Source organism: Trichoderma evansii (assembly GCF_050947405.1).
Source record: "Trichoderma evansii strain SZMC 28006 chromosome Unknown GGI43scaffold_11, whole genome shotgun sequence".
NCBI lineage: Eukaryota > Fungi > Ascomycota > Sordariomycetes > Hypocreales > Hypocreaceae > Trichoderma > Trichoderma evansii.
Window position 1 is genome coordinate 586305 of NW_028145195.1, and position 21552 is coordinate 607856.

The following is a 21552-nucleotide window of genomic DNA, read 5'->3' on the forward strand; positions in this document are numbered from 1 at the left end:
CCTGAATCGTATAATTTTTTGACGACCTTTACCCTATAAATGTCATCAAATGAGGCTATCTTGATACTTCCCAAAGCACCTTATTAATATCCTCAGGCTTCGTCTCAACATCCCATAGCCCCTTTGCCCAGGGACGAAAAGAGTGATAGGCTCCATTTACTCCATCAGGAGTCATATGATTACGAAATATAGCTCTCATGGCGCTGTATCTTGTGGGACCATTGATAATACTGTCGGAATGCGTGCGTCTAGCGTATTCCAGCAGACGCCGTGAGAAAGGCTGGCAAGGCGCATTTGAAATGGGCCAATGACCCCATCCCTTTGTTGATAGTCAAGTCTTTCGGCGGGGATTTTCCATCCTTTTCCCTCTCCCAGCCCAGCTATATGTACTCTTTATTGTCCTTCAACACAACTTTTCATATTATAGGCAGGCCGCAAGTACTAGAAACAATAGCGATGGCTTCTCTTCATCCGAGCGACGGCGTATCCGTTGACAAGGTCTCTATTTTGAGAGCCTCAGATTCAGACATATACTCTCAGGCTTCATATTGCAAGCGTCTTTTCCTCAGCTATTCGAAAATATCGTCTCCCTATGCCGCACGAGTATCTGCGTACCAACGCCGATTCATGACCTGGGCGAGCTTCTTGGGTGTTTTCGCCAGTGAGAGCGCCTCTCTTGATCGTCGGCTGGAGTTCAGCCCAGAAATTAAAGAGTTCGTGATGGCGATGCTTCGGCTCCTTCAAACAAATCTTGAACGGGGTAAGTAACATCACGGCTTGTCATATTCTAGTTGGCACACAGTCGGAATTCTAACCACGTTCAATCTTAGCCCTCGTCCGTCACATCTCCGTGCATACAGCGAGTGGGCATATGGCGGAGGAGGTAAAAGACGACGGCGCCATGTACGGTATCACCGGAGCCGTCGATCGCCTCCACCGTATTGCCATGGCTATTCGAGAGTCCCCAAGAACCGACGAGGCGGAAAGAATGCGCAATTTCGCTAGTAAACAGCCGTCGGATGATTTCTCTGGCATATTAACTGCAATGATGCAGTTCCTCTTCCCCAATGCCGAGAGAACTTTGCGGATCCAGTTAGTAGAGTCAATCGTTTACAGACGTTACCGGATGCTCTGGAACCAAAGACACTCAAAGAAGTTGGGTCAACAAAGGAAACCAGAAGAAGAGAACCAGACAATAAAGGAGGAACCTTCTGCGACCAAAGCAGGGCAGTCTTCTGGCCAAAGCGTGACTCCGAGCGCTCACCATCAGCTTCCTCCAAAGGTCAAGGCGGGGACTATCTTCTCGTCAACAATACCTTCAAGACGGCCGTTAGGTAAAGTAAACAGATTATTACAAGTTCAGAAAGAATATCGACAAGATGGCCTCTGCAGTGCTCGCTCTTCCAATCCTCCGCCTGGGGCTCAGTATCCCGAGCTGCCCATTGTACCACCAGGCGAGACCAAGATATCGTGCCGATTTTGTCTTAGCGACGTCGAGTTCCCGCCAAACGCACCTCGTGCAAAGCAAGAAAAAATATGGATGTTTGTTGACCCGTTTTCTCATTATAAATCTCCCTTTGCACAGAATTCTGACATTGCTGCAGAGAACACTTGAATGCTGATTTAAGGCCTTACTTTTGCGTTTCTGAAGAGTGCCAAAACTTTCCTACCTCTTTCTCATCTGATAAAGAGTGGAAAGAACATATGTACACAAGTCATGGCGCCGAATGGCTCGATACATCCACCGCATCAAATGGTCGTGCGTATTTTGTGGCGATGAAGCCGGAATCTTCTCTAACGAAGAGCTCCTAATCCGCCTTCTCACCCAAAATCATGTGGAAACCCATCCGCCAACTCTTGATGCTTTCGACCTCTCCAAGGCCAAATTGAAGGGTAGGATAGCCAGCCCTGTGCCAGCGAACCATTGTCCCCTCTGCGGCCCGCCAACGTGGCACACGCCCGAAAAATCGAGTAAGGACGCCGAAAGACTAGGCGACAGCCCCGAGGACTTGCATCTACACTTTATCGGCCACCTGCAGCACCTTGCGCTCCTATCAATCTCTTGGTGGGACGAAGATGTCGGTGCCGCAATCGACTTCTCGGACAGCAGCCATGGCTCCGCAGACGCCATCGGACTCAACTCGGAGATAGACGGCGACCAACCTCAAGGGGCAAGCTCTTTGCTTCATCTAGAGGGTACCTACTCTACTTAGTAAAGCTCGAAACAGTCATCGGCCGTATCGTTTCCGGCGATGCAGTAGTAACGAATGGTGAGAAACGAGACGGAATAGTCAAAGAACACAACGTCATTGCATTTGATATGGGCGAATATAGATCACATGGGAAGTTCCCGGCTGTTATCATTAAAAGAGTTTGTGATTATGCTGATGGCCACAATAACGAAGCTTGGCAACCATTCGCAGCGGCGACGGCGGCTGCGGCGGCAAGAGCGTTTCTTGCGCAATATTCGCCAGTACCACGGCCTGTCGCCCCCAGCATAGACGATATCAAGCCAGACTCTGACCCCCGAGATGATAAGATGAGCATCGACTAGACCAGGGGTGGGCTGCTAGTGGATTCGTATAGATGATTTTAAACAACGCTGAGTTTAAACAATGGCGCAATGAAGAGCGAAACCCTTTGCTATGGATCGAGGGCAATTTCGGTACGTCGAGAGCAGCCCTCTCCAAGTGTACGCCTCGGCACTTATATTCAGCCCGTCTCATAGTATAATCAAAAGCTACTATTATCGCCAGGAATTATTTGCGTGGACTTTGGAGAATCAAATGGTAACAGTTAATTTGGTCACCCGATGGCAGCAAGATAGCATCAACATCTTTCCATGATCCAATCAAGATATGGGATAATGATACTGGCATGTGTGTTCAAACACTCGAGGGACACCCTGACGCCATTTTTACAGTGCCTTGGTCGTCTAATGGCTATCAGATCGCATCGTCATCAGGAGAAAAGGCTGTGGAAATATGGGATATTGCAACTGGAGTAAGTGTTCAAACACTCAAGGAATACAATCGCCCCATTCTCTGGGTTACCTGGTCACCCGATGGCACCAAGATCGCATCATCATCCAACGATATGACAATCAAAATAAAAGATATTGCTACTAGAGCGTGTTTTTTTTTTTTTTCTCTTCTCATAATTTGGAGGCAATAATGGCTAAGGAGTTCTTTGGGTGGCTTCGAGGGGGCGATGCGCGCTGATTTACATTGTAAGATGTTTCCGGTGATGCCTCTCGTATAAAAATGCATCGCGACTGTATCAGCTATTGGACAAAATTAAAATTCAAGTTGAAATTTGTTTGAATTTTTCTAGACACGAAAAAAGAAAAAAAGAGTTACAAACAGCCTAGAGTAATATCCATGGGTTGGCATCAAGTATAGTAAGTATAGTAGCACAATCTGTATGCGAGACAGCTGTTGCTGTATAGTAATAGGACAAGATCTTTTTTTTTTTAATGTCTTTGTGTTAGAAGTATCTACAAGCAAATTGAGCGATAGGATCATAATTATGGTATGATGTGAATTGCTGCTAGAAGAGCCTCAAAGTAAACACCAGATAAATGGTTGGCGCATACAGCTGTTCACTACTCCCTCTCCTCCACCAGCATCAGTTCTTGAGGTTACACAAGCATTATGAAAATAAGGAAAATTTTAAAAAGAAAGCCAAATGAGAGATATATAAGATAATATGAGCAAATTGTTGAAGTTTGGAAGACCAATAAAAATAACTATAAAATACTAAGGCTGCGAAAATAGAGTACAGAGGCGTGGTGTAAACACGAAGAAATATATATAAGAAAATTAGCCTATTCTTTTAATTAATTGATCAACAAGATGAAATTACAGAATAAAATTAATTTGCTTTTCACTGCAATAAACAAAGGTCAAAAGCTGAAGGCTGAAAACCCGTGCATGTGCACAAAGAGGGTGGTTGCCTCAGGTGTTCGCACAGCAGACCGCCTGTGCTCAGGTGCCTTCTATAAATCTCAACCTCCACCGTTTCTCACTCTCTTCCTCTAATTTTCCTGTCCATGCTTCAATCAAGATGTACCGCTCCAAGGTAAGTCTTTTGACTCTGCTGTCTCTATTGCCTTTGATTCCTCCATCGTCTCCACTGTCTCTGATGGCTCTGTTGCCTCTGATTTCTTCTATCACCTCCGCCTCTGATTCCTCCAATTTCGCCATCATCTCTGCCGTCTCCAATGTCTCTAATTTCCATGATGCTGATTTTTGTTTTATAGCCTGTTTCAAGCCTCTCGCCAGAGGAGATGGTTTCTTTTCACGCTACAAATGCCCAGCCTACCAAGCCCGAGAGCAGCCAACATGAGGAAGAATGGCGCTCCTTCCCTGAAATGCCTCTCGCTCGGGAGTTAATGACTTCTGATCCACCTTGTCCTCCCAGTAATCCAGTTCAGCACCTTCCAGAGTCCAAATCAAGGTATCTTGGTACTCATTATGGGCTCTCCCGCTACGAGGCTGTCGACCCTCTCCGTGGAGCCATTCACGAATTTCGCCAGGACCCCACTGCCAAAGATAGCCAACACGGGTTCATCTACACTCAAGTTTGTATTCCTTCATCTTTTTCTGCCTTAGTAACCCTTTACTCGCTTTTATTGCTCACTTAGATTCGCCCAAGAGGATACCTGTTAAGCAGACAGGGCGCATGTTGCAGAATCTCCTTCTCTACGCAGAGAGCTCCTGCGCCTATTGACTGGCGCGTATCAGATCGCCTAACTCCAGGACAGCTAGTCGCGCTGTCTCCTTCTTCAGACAATTTTCAAAACATTTGCATTGTGGCAATTGTTGCTACGCGCTCCATTAACGGCAAAGCTATACCAAGCGCTGAGGCTGGAGATGATCCCTTTGAACTGCCCCGGATAGAGCTGTTCTGGGCCGACCCTAGCGAGGCTGCTCTTGACCCATTCGTGGAGTATGTGATGCTGGAGGCAAAAGTTGGATATTTTGAGAATGTTCGTTACACAATGCTTGGCTTGCAGCAAGCTGCGCTTTTCAGGTAAGTATCCTCCTTTTATATTCTTTTTCTTCTTCTTTCTTCTTCTTCATATCATTCAACTCCTACTTGGACGTTTCCTTTCTAGCAAATTGGTTCTGACAATTTTCAGTACTGCCTTAGACAAGTACATCATCGGATGTCCGAAAACCATACAGTCAGCGCGCCCGTTGGCGGGTCAACCCCATATCAAACCTGCAGCTGCCCACAAACTCGACTTTTCTCAGGCAGCCGCATGCAAGGCTATGGTAACTGGCGAGTTCTCCATCGTTCAAGGACCGCCTGGAACCGGAAAAACTTTTACTTCTACTGCCGCCATCGATAGTTTCGTTAGAACTCTGAAGGCCTGTGTTCAGCGTCCTGCGCCCATCATCATCGCCGCCCAGACAAACTATGCACTAGACCAGCTCCTTGAAGAGTGTGTACGTTTGGATTTGGGCAAGGTCGTGCGTCTCGGTGGACAATCTCGCTCTGAGATCATTGCTCCTCTTACCATTTACAATGTTCGAGCCTACTCCAAGTTCCGAAGGCCTGACTCTAGGGGCCAAGCAGCCTGGAGACAAATCTGCGCAGCTATTGAGGAGTTGTTTGACATGTACTCCCGCAACATGGTCCACGCCAAAGATCTTCATGCATTTAATTTGATCACGGATGAGCAGTATCAGTCTCTACTTGGCGGTGCAGTCCACCAAGAAGACGAAGTCGAGGAGACACTTGATGATCCTATTTTCTCTTGGCTTGACCTTGGTTCTCACAGCAGCCGTCACGATATGAAAGTTCGCACGCGTTTGGGCTTAAGCCAGCTAAATCTCCCACTCCTAAAGAAGTATGGTGACATTGGAGACTGGGAAGCGGATGATGCCTTTGAACCTCGCAAAGGCCGAGCTCCTGACGACGCAAAATTCAAACTTCGCGGCCTTTTCTTACCCATCAACCCACAACATACCATGTGCCAAGTGCCGGGATCTACTCTCTCTTCTCTTGGTGGGCCCTGGCGTGATGCGGCCAAGAAGGTCCTCGACACTTACCCTGACTTTGGCAATGTTCCGAAGGCGGATAGGCACAAGCTCTACTTTTACTTGAAAACACTTTTCAGAGAGCTCACCATGTCCAAGATTCGACAGCTACTCCCACAATACAAAGAGCTATGTGATTCACTAAAGATGGCTCATTGGGACATTACTCGCCACATTATCAATAAGGAAGGTTTTCAGATCTTCGGCTGCACAACGACTGGCTTATCCAAGTACCGCGACCTAATCGCTTCCATGATGCCCCAAGTCATGCTTGTTGAAGAAGCAGCTGAAGCAAAAGAATCAACTATTGCGGCTGCTATGTTTCCATCGCTAGAGAGACTGATCCTAGTTGGAGACCATCAACAACTACCACCTCACGTTGATATCCATGGCCTGAATCAAGAGCCCTTTAACCTCCACGTTTCCATGTTTGAGCGCCTGGTCAAGCTTGGAGTCCCTCATCATACGCTCCAGATGCAGCGCCGGATGACCCCAAGGCTCTGCGAAATTGTCCAGACCTTTTATCCAACTCTTAAAAATCATCCTGATGTTTCTCATCCCAGCAGGCGCGCTTCGGTCCCAGGAATGGGCGGTAAGAATCTCTGGTGGTTCCAACATACGTGGGCAGAATCACGCGATAGCCGGCAATCCTGTTTTAATTCCCAGGAAGCAAAAATGATTGTCAAATTTGTCGAATATCTCCTCAGCAGCGGTCTTCCAGCCTCCGACATTACAGTCTTGACATACTACAATGCGCAACTTGACCTTATCCAGAGGCTCATCGGCCAGCATACTACCCTTAAGCATTGCAAGGCTCATCTAGGCGTTTATACTGTCGACGGCTTTCAAGGCAAAGAAAACGAAGTCATCATTATATCCTTGGTTCGAAACCCGAATCACTCTAAAGGTCAAGCCAAGGCAGATGCTGGATTTGTACAGGATGAGAACCGCGCTGTCGTAGCAACGAGCAGGGCAAAGCACGGCATGTTTATTTTCGGCAACGCACGCAACCTTCTCGATAGTACCGATAAGAGCAGACACACCTGGCAGAAGGTCTTTAACGCATTTGGATCTCAAACCGGCAATTATCTCCCCCTAACAAACTCCAAGACTGGGCAACTTGCAACTATTGCTTCAGTAGAGGACTGGGCACGCATCCTAGGCAACGGCATCACTGTGGCAACGTGTAACAGCAAATGCCCTCGCGGGCACCCCTGCAAAAGGCCATATCACACTGAAAATCAAGCACACGACTGCCAGCAACGTTGCTCAGGGAGGGCCTTCTGCGGGCACCCCTGTATTAAGATGTGCGGTGAGGTTTGTCAATGCCTACACAAGTGCTATGGGGCCGGAAGCCGGCTGGAGGGCTCTAGAAAAGCTCCAGAAGGCTCCAAAAAGGCTCCATCGGGGTTCCGGAAGGCTCCGGAAGGCTCCACCAGGCCCAAGCGCCTCCAAGGCGCTTTCCCAGCCGAGCCCAGGGCTGTAAAAAGCCCTGCAGACTATTCTTCCGAGGAGATTCTGCATTACGGCTGGAGAAGGTTGGTAAGGGGGGAGGGGGCAACGCCCGGGGCAACCGTGCCCCAAACATTGGCTCAGAAATGGGCCCCGGGCGTTTGCAGGAGGAAGGAGGAGGAGCTCCTGGGGAAGAGGAAGGAGGAGGAGTTGTTGATTGATTTTGGTAGTGACTAAATAAAAAAATAAATTTTATTTTTACTTAGTGTTTACTACTGCATTCCAAAAGCTTTTATTTTCGTAGTGTATTTTACGATGTAACCATAATATGCCACATAAATCCCACCTCATAGTCCGATGGTCCTTCAAGGGCTACGACACATGGCAAAGAAATATAGACAATAGTACCAATAGCTTTTACGTAGCCATCACTGGATAAGTCCACCCAAGGACATCCATGGGAATTATCGTCGTTAAAAATAATATGAGTCACCTGACCACATCCTAGCCTCAATGGCTATAAAGTGGCATCAAGTGGCTCCATGGTGGTACTAAAGTGGTTATATGGTGAGGTAGAGGTGATGAGTAAAATTCAAACATACCAAGGCAAGAATAGGTGGTATAAGACGATATCCAGGCGGGTGGCTGTATACCTGCAATAGTGCTCAAGTGGCTGGAAGGCGGTGGCCAGTTATAAACAGTCATAAATACCTTTAGAAGTTTTATAGTACAACGATGTGTCTCTCTGCACTTTGAAATAGAATCTCGAAAACTCTTCGAAATAGTCTCCAAAATAGCCGTAATGCTACCTCCAGCAGTCTCTTAATAGGTGATCAGCAGCAGGCAGCTTAGAACCTATCGTGCGCGGCTAAATAAGCTCTCAGGCACAGCTAAAGTGGCTCTGGGGTAAGGCTGCTGAATCGGCGCGATAGGCTAAACCTAAAGCGATATCGGTTGATATTACGTAAGCGGCGTCAGTGCAGCCTCGCCTGTTCTCTAGGCGCGATAGCGGCGTCGTCCACAACTCTCATCAACCGCTGCGTCACTGTGAGCTTTGCATTGCACTCCACGTTCGTCTCCTCCAGGCAGCGATGCATTGCCAGCGACGATACTGACTCAATGCCTTTGTATCTGTAGACCTTGATCACCGACATCGCGACGACGAATGGACGAAGAGGAGCAGTCGCGGGCAAGCTCGCCCACTTCCGACCGCGACAATGAGCCTGATGAGGTCATGGAAGATGCCGATGACGGTGACAGAGAAGAGGAAGGAGACTTTGATGGCGAGAACAACGAGGAAGAGGGAAGCAGGAGGGGGGAGACAGAAAACGGCGGCGATGAGACCACGACGGTGGTGGTGATGGGCGACGACAGCCAAGCCGCGACCAACCCCTACTCGCTCTCAAACTCCCATGGCGATGGCGATGGCGATGGCGATAACGACGACAGAGTCCCTCCCAAGGAGCATTCATCGCCCGAGAAGAAAGCTGACTCGCCAGAGCTCGACGAGCTCCCAACTCTCTACCGAACATGGCGCCCCAAGATCCGATCTGAAGTCTACACAGCGCGGCTGTACGACATTGTGCCCACTATGGCAGCGCCCATGTCAACGAGCATCAATGCCATGGCCATCACGCCGGATCTGCGATACTGGATCACGGGAGGAGCTGACGGGTACATACGTAAATACGACGGGCAGGGAACCATCAACGGCAAACTGGCCTTGACAGTCGCACAGAGGCACCCTTTTGTCGATTCGGTCACAAAGGCTGGCATTCTCATGTCGTACTGGCCCAACGAAGAACCCGCGGCACCGGGCCGCAGCGACCAGGAGCATATTCTTTCGTCTGTCTACTCGCTGGCCGTTCATTCAGAGGCGCTCTGGCTTCTGTCTGGGCTCGAGTCTGGTGCAATCAACCTGCAGAGCGTACGCCACGACGAGGGGAAGAGGATATCATGTCTGCAGAAGCACACTAATGCCGTCAGCGTATTGACATTGGCCCCCGACGAGAGAAGCGTGCTCAGCGGTGCATGGGACAAGAACATCTTTGACTGGGATCTTGATACAGGGAATGTGAAACGGAGCTTTGACGGCAGTGGTGGTCAGATTTCATCCATTGAGCTGAGGCCTGCAAGCGGTGCCCCAATTCCTGCAGATGCCGACGAGCCTTTACCGTCGAGCACCATAGCTACCAATAATGGGGCTCCAAGGGGAACAGGAAGTTTCACCGGGGGAGACGATACTGGAAGCTCCAACGGACTTGACAAATCAATCACTGTTGCCACTAGAGGGGAAGATGAAATCGCCGTTGCGGCTTCTCCGGCTCATGAGAGTCTTTTTGGGGGAAGCGACGATGCTGGTAGTTTATTTGGTGAGACAGCAGGCGAGCAGCCTTTTGGGCATGATGACGACGAATTCGGGGCTAGTATGGGCATGGGGGCAGAGAATGACGCGGGGATGAATCACTCAGCCGACACAACCATGGCTGGCCTGAATAGTACAGAAACTGGAGATGAAGTCAAGCCATCAGAGCCTATGCAATCGCCATCAGGAGCCGAGGCTATGGATGTAGATACCCCACGTCCAGATACTGCTGCTGCTGCAGCTCCAGCTCCAGCTTTAGGTCCTGGAGACACGCAAGTTTCAGCCATGTCAGGGGTCTCAGAGCAGACAGAGCTGGCGACAGATACGGATACAATAAAAGCAGAGGAATCTAGCCAAGCACCGCAGGAGCAGGAGCAGCCTTTGGAAAGCCAATCCATGGCTGATATATCTGAGCAGCTGGGCACGAAAAGACCACACTCTCCAATGATTTTCAGCTCACAGCCGCCTCCCACGCAGCACGAAGCTTCACAGGTATCACATACGACTTTCTTGTCGTCAGCCATGGATGGCACAATTCGCATCTGGGATCGCCGGGTACCCAATCCTGTAGCAAGAATCAACAACCGCACCGGTGTACCGCCCTGGTGCATGAGCGCTTGCTGGAGCCCAGACGGTAACAAGATTTATGCGGGTAGGCGCAATGGAACAGTAGAAGAGTTTGACATAGCAAGGGCAAAGAGAGGATGGCAGCCAGAGAGGGTGCTGAGATTTCCAGCAGGAAGTGGTGCAGTGAGTGCAATCAAGCCCATGGCCAATGGACGACATCTAGTCTGGTAAGTCTAAAACGTGATACTGATTGTGATTTGTGGTGATGGAGACGAAAAAGGAGAAGAAGGTCAAGATGTCAAGAAAAGAAGCGAGAGGAAGAGCAAAACAACATGGGAGCATGAGAAGAGAGAAAATCAAAACAGAAGAAGAAGAAGAAGAAGAAGAAGAAGAAGAAGAAGCAGAGGGAGAGAAGGAAGAGAAAGATGAGGTTGAAGATGATGAAGATCAGCAACAAGCAGAGAGAGACAGAGCGATGGGTGATACAGCGATGGGGTTCATCAGATTCTTTGTTCATGGGCTAACAAGACTTTTTGCCTTTAGTGCCTCGCATGACATCCTCAGACTGTATGACTTGCGCGAAACTCGTGCCTTTAAGCACTCAACCGTGCCGTTTCTCATTATCCCGGGACCTCCCAGAGCTGGTGTCATTTCGAGTCTGTATATCGACCCATCGAGCAGATTCATGCTCAGTGCGGCGGGCACAAGAGGATGGGATGGAACGAATACAGAAGTGCTCATTGGGTATGAGATTCACGTCGAGCCCAATGCTTGAGAAGAGGGTCGATGGAGTGACAGGAATGAAGCGAATACCCAAGCCCAATGACGATAATTGTTAGCTAATGATACACTGTGGCGTTTGGGGAATAGAGTTTGCAGGGAATCAAACTAATGCCAGGGAATAGACGATTGAAATGAGCATCGCCAGAGAGAAGAGACCTGGAACTGGATTTCCAGGGGTCCTGGTTATGGTCGATAATGGTGGGATGGGTGCCATTGATAAAGGGTAATAATAGAAGAAGCAAAGAAGCAATTCGTGATGAAAGACTGACGAGTTGAAGAGAAGAAAGATTTAAAAAGTGAAGAGCAAAGACGCCCGGAAGAAGATGTTCGAAGCGGTGACGCCTGAGGCACCGAAAGAAGAAGAATTAGAAGTAGGAGCTGCAGGACGTAAATAATCAAACAATGCATGCCCGAATAATTCAGATATAATTATTACCCAGGGTCTGAAATAGAATTAAGAGAGAGAAAAAAAAATGGTTAAAAAGATAATTGAAACCGGGTGCACAGATATGAGCAGATAAGAAAGGCCTCGTCCCAAGGTCACGTTATACTCTCCTCCCACGCCTAAGGCAACTGGCGAGCACTCGTTATTCATACAGCACCAGTAATTTACTGTTAAAGTATTAAATCATCATTTCTACCTTGATATATGCTAATCGTGGCCTTGCTTGCTATTATCAACGAGAGTCCAAATATCTTTTTCTTCGCGGCTCTCCCCTTATTTGCTTTCTTTTCCTAGATATGTTTTTCACATGGTTTTCTCCTTCTTCTTTGTGGTGTTACAATTTCTGATATCGTATTCAATCTTGATGTTCCAATCTCTTCTCTTCCTTTTCGTGTGTCTGTCATCCTCCCCATTTGTGGAAAGCTCTCTGACGATGATAGTATCCCAAAAATGATGCAGAAAGCTTTCCCTCGTCTAAAAGACACTCAAAGTCGTCTTTCGAATTCCATCACTCGATTAAACATTGCCAACAACGTTCCGATAACCCAATTTTTCCGAATAAGATGGCAAAGTTTCGTCCTATCGAGATATTTTCCCATTAAGCGAAATGTTTAAGCAGGCTGTTTGGGACAATCGTTGTAGCATCGAATTTCCAACGAATCATCCTTGGGATTCCAGCCATACTTTGCCAAATCTGGAGTCCCAGACATACAAAATCTCGCCCAAGGCCGGCTAAACTCAGCTTCCCATTCCTTCTTCTCCTTTTCCGTCAAGAGCCCGTTGCGCTTCTCAAATAGGTCGCCGAAGGTCTTCCTTTGCGTCGGGTTCATGATTTCCCAGATACGATGCTGATCAATTCGGAAATTTGCGTCGTCTTTCATATGTTTCTCAACCTCTTTGCGCAGGTCATCCTTTTCAGACTCGGTGACAACAGGTTTGCTGCTGCTCTTGGCAGAATCTTTGCCGGGGCTTTTTGTTTCACCCCCAACGGCATCGGACTTTTCGCGAATTGCGGCTAATTTCGATTTGTTTCGGACCAATCGACCAATAGATTTCAAGAAACCCATTTTAGATACGAACGTATGGAAGGCTTCAGAATGATATATGTGTATAGCAACGGTGGTAATGACTCCTCTTGCGGTCAACTTCGTACCCGGATGCCGATGATGATGCGTCAAGTTGGCTAATGGGAAACGCTTATAGTTTTTATATACCATTAAACACTACTTGACAGACTCAATCGCTTTGAACAAGACACGACGTCTCCCGTTTGCGTACATTCGTGGCTGAACAGCAGCCTTTGTTTTTTCTGTTCTCTCTTTGAACTCCCTTAGCGGCCAGAATGCACACAAAGAAAACTCGAGTGTCATAAATAATCGTCAGCATCGAATTTCCAACGCATCATCCACAGCATTGCATCCATTCTTCGCCATGAGCTGCTTTGATCCGGTCCCAGTCTCCCAATACTTCGCCCAAAGCTCGTCAAACTCTTTCCACCATTCCCCGTCCAGGTGTATCAATGGCCAGCCGCGCTTCTCAAAGAGTGTACTAAACTTTTCCTTTTCATTTTGGTTCAAGCCTACCCAGAAAAAATGCCTCTCAATTCGAAAATTTCTGTCCCACATTTTTGTCTCAATATCAGCGCGCTGGTGGTCTATTTCATCCTCCACGACGTAGGACTCATGGCAGCCCTTGGCTGGCTGCAACTTGCGTCGAACGAATCTAGCGACGGATTTCTTCAAGCCCATTTCGGATACGTACGGAAGGTGTAGGTAATATGTGTGTATAGCAAACAGTGATAATGACTCGTCTTGCGCTAAACTCTGCTTCCAAATGTCGATGACGATATGCCAGGCTCATCTATGTGAAATAGCCATTATTTTTATAGACCATGAGGCAAGACTTGGCAGATTCAATAGCATTGAACAAGATACCAAATCTTCCATGTGCCTACAGTCATGACTGAAAAGCAGCCTTTGTCATTTCTGTTCACTCCTTGAACCCCCTCAGAAGCCGAGATTCACAAAAAGAGAAAACTCTAAAGGGCATGAAAGGCGCTAATCCGAACAATTCGCTGCCATTCTCGTGTAAAAGTCTATTTTTTGCATTTGGACAAATAAAAATGAATATCTCGCAGATATCCATCATGGTGGCTTTGTGACTACGCTGCATTCTCTCTTTGTTCTTTCGGCAAACTACGTGATCCGTGTGGGAAAGGTCAGCCATCTAAAACGCCCCCGACGACTGTCTCATGGCAGGACAAGGCAACTTCGGAATCATCCATCGCATAGAGAGACTAGTAAAGTCTAACTAATTGAGAAGCACGTGCTTTTCAAGAAATATATCCTTCAGAATCTAGCAAATACGACCCTGTCTTCGAACAAGAGCCTCCTCCTTAGTTGGATAGAAGAAAAGCAGAAAGCCAGTAATTTGACCGGCAAAACACTACTCAACAGTCACAACATCAACATATAACTCCCTCGAGTCAAGTCTGAACAACCAAGAATATCATCATTTATCCGTCTATACGCTCCACTAACCTACACACATACCAGTCCTATTGCAGATTCCATCCCCTCATACCTGTATACATGGCCGATTAACTGCTAGGAACAGACAAACAAAAAACAAGGGCAAGGGCAAAAACGCAAAACGCAAAAAGACAAAGCAGAACAAGATCCAAAGTCCTCCCTTTTTCATCCGCACGCATATATGATTCCGAGCATTTCCAATAATAAAAGAAAAGGAAAAACAAGAAACTAGCTTTGCAAGCTTCCCAAGTCGAGATCAAATAACAAGACCATTAAAAATCCATCTCGATAGATTAACCTCCAACTCCTCCCTCGGGGTGGATTCCGCGATATAAGATACTATAGATGACACACAATAAAAATAAGGAAATTTTGTTGTAGACTGAGATTGTATAAGAGAAGAACAATATTCTCAAATCAGATGGCGGCTATATGCGCCCGACGCTTTTTATTCACGAGAAGAAAAAACGATGTAGGTTTTGATATTATCATTATTAACCAAGGCAGCGGTTATAAAAAAGCAGGTGCTGTTGCCTTGAGGTGGATATCTCGATGCTCGATGCTCGATGCCCGTTAAAACAGATAATAAGATACTGGCAGTGACATGTAAAGGAAAAACGTTCGCTGAGTAGCGCTGAGTTGGTGATAATAGTACATAGGACGAAAAGGCGACACGCGCGCAAGTGAGATTAAGGAAATATTTTGATGCATAGTCGACGTGAAAAGCAATCGATGCTGACAGGAGACAGCAGTAGTAAAAAACGATAGTAGTGCCGGTGGTGGTGGTGGTGGTAATAAAGAGCGTAATAGTTTTTTTTGTATGTATTTTTTTCTTTTCTTTTGTCTTGATCAATCAATTGACATTCGGGTCGCTATAAAAGGGGCCCATTCCCCAGCCAGCAGCTTGGTCAGCTTGCTGCTGTTGCTGTTGGTGAGCTGATGTGTCTAGAAAGGTTGAGCTGGCGATGCTCTCCCAGTCTTCGAAAATGACGGGATTGGGAGAATATTCAAAGTCCATCATGCCCTCTGTCATAGGGGGAGTTGGACCCTGAGGAACAGGCGGCAGCTCGCGCTTATCAAGATGAGAAGCCTGGCTTGGCAGACCCGGAGACTGCTGCTGTCCTGAAGGGAATGCCTGTGAGGGAACAAAGGCAGAGGGGTTTCGATAAGGTGCCGAGTTAAAAGCGTTTGGCGCGCTAGAAGGAGAAGCGAGCATCTGCTGCGGTGTCTGTGATGGCAGTGGTGTGGCAAAAGACATGCGAGCATCCGCCTGCTGTTGTGGGTAGCCGGTTGGGGGAACCATGGGATTGCTAGTGGGTGCAAACTGCGGCTGCGGTGATGGCTGAGCATTTGAAAACGCCATATCAGAGAGGTCAAAAGCTATTCCCACGATCCACTGGGCCTCGCTTTCGTCGCCGGAGAAGAACTCGAGAAGGTCCTGAAGCTGGCCCGGATTCTCCTTCTCCAAGAAACCCTGAGCACGTCCTGTCTTGCTGGGATGCCAACTGAACTGGGGACGACGTCCACCAAACTCAGCCTGCTTGCCCGTCACCATGGCGTCCCAGGCATTGTGGATGAGCGGCTGATGCAGTAGACCGTAGATGACACGAGAGTGCATCCAGTCAGCCTTGCCCAGACCAGACTCGAAATGCCTGGCCACATGCTCAACGTGACGCTCGCGGGCGGGATGCAGGGCAGAGCAGAAACCACAGGCCCAGTACTTGCGCTTACGGAGGAATCTAACCACCTTTTCAGCGTGAGGACATGTCTTGCAGCCGTGGCACTGCTTGTGATGCTGGTTGAACGAGTTGGAGCCCCAGAAGCTGCGGTTGCAGCCAGGCTCGGGGCAGGGATATTTCCTCCAACGCTCGTGGAACTCGTCTTCATGACGCTTCCAGTCGTACTTGCGCTTGAAGCTTGTCTCACACGAGGTACACCAGTAAATGTTGGTCTTGTTGGCCGAAGAGGAAGCAGGAGTCATGGGCAGTGATCGAGACGAAGCTGATGCCCACGACATGGATGATCGTGCGGAATTGACGGACCATAGAGAGGCATGGCCGGAGGACCCTGAACTTGTGGAGGAGACGGAGATTCGAGGGCGGTGGTTGAGATACGGCATGGAAGGCGAGATGAAGGCGGAGGGGTCTGATTTCACGACGCCAGGAGCACCAGCTGGAGCTATCCGTGAAACCTGCTGGAGCTGGCCAGCTGGGGCCTGTTGCGGTGGCAGTCCATTTACATTGACGGCTGCCCAGGCTCGGGTCACATCATCGGCAAAGGATGACGGTTCTGTTTTGATTATGGCGATGGAAGGTGGTGCGCCAGTTCCAGGAGAATGAGCCGTGGTAGAACTGGAGACTGGGATAGGCGAAGTAGCGGCCGACGAAGTCGAAAGAGACGCGACGGGGGAGCTGAGGACGGCGGAGGAGACCGAAGGCGGCGGTGGTGGAGCGAGAACCGAAGCCTGGGGAGACTGCAGATGCTGATGCGAGGGGGATGCCGCAGGGTGGGACAGCAGCGGCGAAGGGATGGGTGTAGTAGCAGCGGATGGCGGCGAGGCGGATGTGGCGAGGTTCTGGTCAACCCATTGATGAAGAAGGTCTTTGGAGAGACCGAAGTCGATGAGGACTTGGAGGTTCTTGCGGGCTTCAACGAGGACGTCTTGGGCGCTGGCCGATTCGAGTTGCTGTTGGTGTTGTTGTTGTTGGTGATGTTGCTGTTGCTGCTGCTGCTGCTGTTGTTGCAATTGCTGAAGATGGTGTTGTTGTTGCTGCTGCTGCTGTTGCTGCTGCTGCTGCATATGAGGCTGCGAGAACTGAGACATCATCTGAGACTGTGGAGGAGGATGAGTATGCGAATTCTGCTGAGGCTGGCTCAGCTGGTGGAGCTGGTGAGACTGAACCGTGAGATCCATTGCGAGAGAGCGTCTCTCACATCTGACGCTGGTGACGAGCGAAATGGGTTGTTTTCCGTCTTTCGATATTCCTCCTCTTGTTGTCCTTTTTCTCTTCTTTTCTTCTTTTTTAATTCTTCTTCTCCCCCTTTTGGTTGCGCAGCTATAGGTATTAACGAGTGGCGATTTATGTGTGATATGTTGCGGAGTCGAGCGCCGGGAACTGAGACAAGCAAATACGAGTGCTGCTCAAGTGTGGTTTGTTTTGGCTGCGGAACGAATTGGATAAAAGCGAATGAGATAGCGAGAGTCGGGGAAGAAGCAAAAAACGAATGAAGGAAGAATCAAAAATCAAAAAAGTCCAAAAGAGCGAGAGGATTTCGGTTCAAGGCGCAGAGGAGAGAAGAAGAAGAAGAAAAGCAGGATAAGGATAACGGATAAAGGAGGAAAGATGGAAAGCGAAGAGCGCAAAAAGAATTGCGTGAGAGTAGACAATGGGAAAGAGCGGCTGTGGCTGCGGGAGGGAAGAGAAGGAAGGAATGGAACCGTCCGAAGCAGAAGTACTCAGCGGTACAGACCAGGTACAGCCAAGCGTGGTTGCGAGCCCCAGCTTGATGACGGTACCGGTACTTGCGGTCCAGGTACTCTCGACACGTGCGAGAGGATCCCAGCACAAAAGGCTCCGGCTGGGCCCTTTATTCGAGCTGCTGCTTGTTTAGCGCCGCTGTTTGCTGGAGATTGTAGCAGGATTTAGGCGAGTGTGGGAATACGATGGAAGCAGAGATAATCAAACAAAAATCAAAGGCAAAGCAGCCAGCAGCGGGTTTGAGTGACGAAGGGGGGTGCTGCGTAGCAAATAGAGTGGCGGCAGCAGAATCGAGGCTAGTCGAAAGGTTGCCAAAGATACTCGCGGGCCTTGTAGATGCGATGTAGCTTGGTGGTCAGGAGGGTACTGCGGGACGAGGTAGCTTTTTTGTCGGGGACCTAAAGGCGCGCCAACGCCGGGGACCCAGGCCTTTAGGGGAGAGGTGAAAAATAATGAATGATAAATAGATAGAGTGATGGTAGAGCGTACTAGAAGTAGCGCCAGCTAGTACGAAGGCACTACCACGACTAATATTCAAGTAGCAGCAGTAGTAAGAGGAGAGCAACAAGTAGCATGTATAGCAGTAAGATTGTGTAATAGAGTAAGTAGTAGTAGCTATAGCAGTACTCCGTAGTGGTACGATACCGATGCTGCTATAATGCTAGGCAGGTACGCCGTGGGTGGGTATAATAAGTTGTGTGTAATAGGAAAAGAGTGAGAGTGAGGGAGTGAGAGAGAGAAGAGAGGGCAAAGATGGAGACGGAACTGGCGGAGAAACAGAGATAAGAATGGGCCGGGGAAAAGAGAGAGAAGAGCAAAGCAGAGGATGGGCAGGGTCAAGCAAGAATGCCTAGCTCTAGCTGGATTGGATTTGGATTGCTTCCCAAGCAGAAGCAAAGCAAAATGGTGTAGTATGTGCAGTCTGGATGCATGTATCTATGTACGAGAACGGACTGGACAAGGGCATCTCGAAACGAGCGAGTGAGCAGTGAGCAGTGAGAGAGTTGAGCACAGGTACAGGTACGCACGGAGTTACAGCAACCATGTCTCGCGGCGTGGAGAATGCGTGCAATCAAAGGCCCTGAAGGGATTAGCGGGCTGGACGTGATTAATATGGATATGGATGTTGGAGAGGCCTGGCTGGGCTTGGGCTTGGGCTGGATAATTTGCAAGCCAAGCAACAGCGCAAAGAGACAGGGTTTATGAGTATGGAGTATGGAGAGTGTGGTGTGTTTGCGTTGTACTAGCTACGGGGTGCGAGAGCGATAAATGGCACAGACTGCAGTACCATGTACATGCCAGTCGAGAACAACACGGACTTGGGTCGCATTTGATGATGTCGGCCATTAATATATTTCGGTATGATTGCAGTACAACCCATGGAGCAGCAGAGAAGGAGAGAGAAGAGAGAGGAAGAAGAATATGTAAACAAACACAAGCATATGTCGGCAAAGGGACGAGACAAGAGCCGATGCTGCTGCGGGAGTCGGACTGGTAGCAAAATGCGAGCTGAAGGACGAGCTGAAGATCATGAGGCATCCTTCGACTCGCCCACGCTGCGTCTGCTGGGCGTCTATTAGAAAGCGAAAAGCCGGGGAGCTAAAGCAAGGCTCCGGCGGAGTCATTGGGGAAGAGCTGAAAAAAACAAACAGGCCCCAAGCAGAGCAAACCGCCGCTAGGAAAAACAAAAATCAATAAAATGAATTGTGCAATTAAAAATAGAGCGCCAAAGAGTATGCTAACTCCAGAAACTAATACAGGCACCATCTACCATTGCGTCAAGGCCAGGCCCCAGTCCGCCTTGTCCCGGTGCTAAGAGGCTCCTCCCACTAGAGGATACTGTACAACTGCTAGTAGTAGCAGCTGAGCTGCGAGAAGCTGCTTTCTGCTGCTGTTGCGACTGCTCTTCCGGGCAAAGCGCGCCGATAGGGAACCCAGAGAAGAGGAAGCAGGCCCAGCGCTAACAACATGGCCGGCCTGGCGCTAGATCCCAACGCGGGCCAAGTGCAAGTTCCTCGCAGCTCATCGGTTTTTGTTTGTCTAGCAGAAAGAAGCGTGTGCCTTAGTTTAGTAGGTGCTAGGACCCGGAGCTTTATTAAACTAAAGAGGCTGGACTACTGGGCTGGGAGCAGAGGAGGAGGAGGAGGAGAGACGGGAAGAGATCGGTGTTAGTCTGGATGGAAAGGCACGGCATTATGGATCGCTGCCAGCGCAACCCTGCGTCTGCACCAAGGAAGCAAAAGAGACAAGAGACGAGAGAATGAATGACGAGCCATGGTGCTACACAAAACGTGGAGAGTCTGTGTCACGACGCCACGCAGAATACGGGGTACTGGCTGTCTCCAGCTGAGTTGCCCATCGTTCTCCCTGCGTTCGGTAAAGCTGTGTCTGTGTAATCCAAGGCAAGCCTTCCTCGTCTCGCTCGCCATGTCTCAGAACCCGCGTACAGAAATCTACATGCATCGACATCTCGTAGGTGGAACATGCCACAGGGCGTTTTAAACGCGTACAAGTGGCTGTCCAAGCCTTGTGCCATCGAGCAAAACAATGAGAACGATGACGATGATGTCCACTCTTTTTTTCTTCCCTTTCGATGTATCTTCCTTTTACGATGGAACCCCCCTCTCCCGTGTTGCCAACAAAACTTAGCTATGGCAATAGGCAATCCGTGCACCCTTGTTTAGCGGCTCTGAGATGGATAGAGCCAGCGATCCTGTTGCTTGTAGTACTTGTAGTTTACAGTACAGTACAGTACTCCAATGTACGCTGAGAACTGTCATTAAAGGGCGTCTTCGAACAGTACACTATAACAAAGCATACTTAGGTAGCACGACAAAGATATAGACACCGGCGTATTCTGTCCCTTATTCGCAAAACCCAAAAAATACGCGTGTTATATATGCATGCAGCTTGCTGCACTGCAAAAAGTAATACGTCGCTTTTTTGCTACTCCCTCTCTATCACTTCGGCGACTACTCCGGGACCTCGAGAAACCTTGTCCTGCTGAAAAGATGCAACCTGACGAGATGTGACTGGTCCGGATGGTGAGGGGGGGTGATACACGTTTTTCTCTGCCCTTCTTTTTTAGCTCAGGGGCCCTTGATTTGCTCAAGCCTGAGCAAAAGGCAGAAGAAGCGAGGGAAAAGTGTGTGGGTGGGAATGGCCTCTGTATGGGCAGGGATAACCCATGAGCCTCTCTCTCGTCTCTCTCTTTTAGCCATGGCCCTCGATGCAGTAGCAGAAGACCAGAAAAATTATTAATTGGCACTAAAAACGCTACTAAAAGCTTCGCTCGTACCAATGACAACATTCGACCCCTGTCACTTTCTGTTAGTGCCCCCCAGCAACAAATTTCAGCAAAAGAAAAAAAGGAACAGCCCGCATTTCACCCCCTTGTCTTTTTCTCGGCTTCGATTTGGCTCGTACCCGCGCAAGCAAAAAAGAACAAGAAGCGCGTCCCTTTGAAAGAGGAGACGCTGGCCCTCGGAAGGCTCCTCCGTACGGGGGAACGAAAACGAAAGAGGGCAGCAGGTTAAGGGTTTTTCCTCCTAGTCGATGGGCCGTGATCGATGCTCATATGCATCTCATCTGGAGTCGTCTTTGCTTATGTACTGTAGTAGCACTACTGGTAAGCCCAGGCTTATTTTGCATCGCAACGGTTCGTTCCTTGGCCTTGGCCTACAGTAGTTTTGTTTCTCCTTGTGACTACCGGCGTTTATTTTCCTAATCAATTTCCTCTTTTCCACTTTGTAAGAAACAAAACAAAAGCTTGGCCAAAAAAGGGGTGTGTGTGAAGAATATCTCGAATACTGAGTGCCTAGGTTGAGTCCAATGTCTTACTCTGCATTTTGCAACGTAATTAAAATAAAATAAAAAAGCAACA

At 48.7% G+C, this 21552-nt stretch overlaps 8 protein-coding genes across 8 annotated transcripts; 4 read left to right on the plus strand and 4 right to left on the minus strand.

The window, feature by feature from the left end:
• Nucleotides 1-456: 456 nt before the first annotated feature.
• Nucleotides 457-1615, plus strand: GGI43DRAFT_384268 (uncharacterized protein; the record flags this gene model as incomplete). Its single annotated transcript, XM_083203492.1, has 2 exons — nucleotides 457-760; nucleotides 831-1615. 2 exons carry the CDS (start codon nucleotides 457-459, stop codon nucleotides 1613-1615), a joined length of 1089 nt encoding a protein of 362 aa, XP_083060193.1.
• Nucleotides 1616-1727: 112 nt separating this feature from the next.
• Nucleotides 1728-2554, plus strand: GGI43DRAFT_384269 (uncharacterized protein; the record flags this gene model as incomplete). Its single annotated transcript, XM_083203493.1, has 2 exons — nucleotides 1728-2196; nucleotides 2292-2554. 2 exons carry the CDS (start codon nucleotides 1728-1730, stop codon nucleotides 2552-2554), a joined length of 732 nt encoding a protein of 243 aa, XP_083060194.1.
• Nucleotides 2555-4259: 1705 nt separating this feature from the next.
• Nucleotides 4260-7763, plus strand: GGI43DRAFT_406296 (P-loop containing nucleoside triphosphate hydrolase protein). Its single transcript, XM_083206131.1, has 3 exons — nucleotides 4260-4582; nucleotides 4657-5034; nucleotides 5144-7763. Exons 1-3 carry the CDS (start codon nucleotides 4476-4478, stop codon nucleotides 7734-7736), a joined length of 3078 nt encoding a protein of 1025 aa, XP_083060195.1. The 5' UTR covers nucleotides 4260-4475; the 3' UTR covers nucleotides 7737-7763.
• Nucleotides 7764-8524: 761 nt separating this feature from the next.
• GGI43DRAFT_406300 (WD40-repeat-containing domain protein) lies at nucleotides 8525-11872 on the plus strand. Its single transcript, XM_083206132.1, has 3 exons — nucleotides 8525-8569; nucleotides 8637-10658; nucleotides 10975-11872. Exons 2-3 carry the CDS (start codon nucleotides 8665-8667, stop codon nucleotides 11204-11206), a joined length of 2226 nt encoding a protein of 741 aa, XP_083060196.1. The 5' UTR covers nucleotides 8525-8569; nucleotides 8637-8664; the 3' UTR covers nucleotides 11207-11872.
• Nucleotides 11873-12131: 259 nt separating this feature from the next.
• GGI43DRAFT_406302 (uncharacterized protein) lies at nucleotides 12132-12560 on the minus strand. Its single transcript, XM_083206133.1, has one exon. The coding sequence runs from the start codon at nucleotides 12538-12540 to the stop codon at nucleotides 12271-12273; it is 270 nt and encodes an 89-aa protein (XP_083060197.1). The 5' UTR covers nucleotides 12541-12560; the 3' UTR covers nucleotides 12132-12270.
• A 405-nt stretch (nucleotides 12561-12965) lies between these two features.
• GGI43DRAFT_427811 (uncharacterized protein) lies at nucleotides 12966-13407 on the minus strand (the record flags this gene model as incomplete). Its single annotated transcript, XM_083208882.1, has 1 exon — nucleotides 12966-13407. The coding sequence occupies one exon, from the start codon at nucleotides 13405-13407 to the stop codon at nucleotides 13039-13041; it is 369 nt and encodes a 122-aa protein (XP_083060198.1). The 3' UTR covers nucleotides 12966-13038.
• A 1099-nt stretch (nucleotides 13408-14506) lies between these two features.
• GGI43DRAFT_56944 (uncharacterized protein) lies at nucleotides 14507-17319 on the minus strand. The gene has a single exon (XM_083210030.1). The coding sequence runs from the start codon at nucleotides 17102-17104 to the stop codon at nucleotides 15044-15046; it is 2061 nt and encodes a 686-aa protein (XP_083060199.1). The 5' UTR covers nucleotides 17105-17319; the 3' UTR covers nucleotides 14507-15043.
• Nucleotides 17320-20303: 2984 nt separating this feature from the next.
• On the minus strand, nucleotides 20304-21116 carry GGI43DRAFT_56969 (uncharacterized protein). Its single transcript, XM_083210031.1, has 2 exons — nucleotides 20490-21116; nucleotides 20304-20435 (listed from the first exon to the last, which is right to left on the minus strand). Exon 1 carries the CDS (start codon nucleotides 20977-20979, stop codon nucleotides 20563-20565), a length of 417 nt encoding a protein of 138 aa, XP_083060200.1. The 5' UTR covers nucleotides 20980-21116; the 3' UTR covers nucleotides 20304-20435; nucleotides 20490-20562.
• Between the last annotated feature and the right edge of the window lie 436 nt (nucleotides 21117-21552).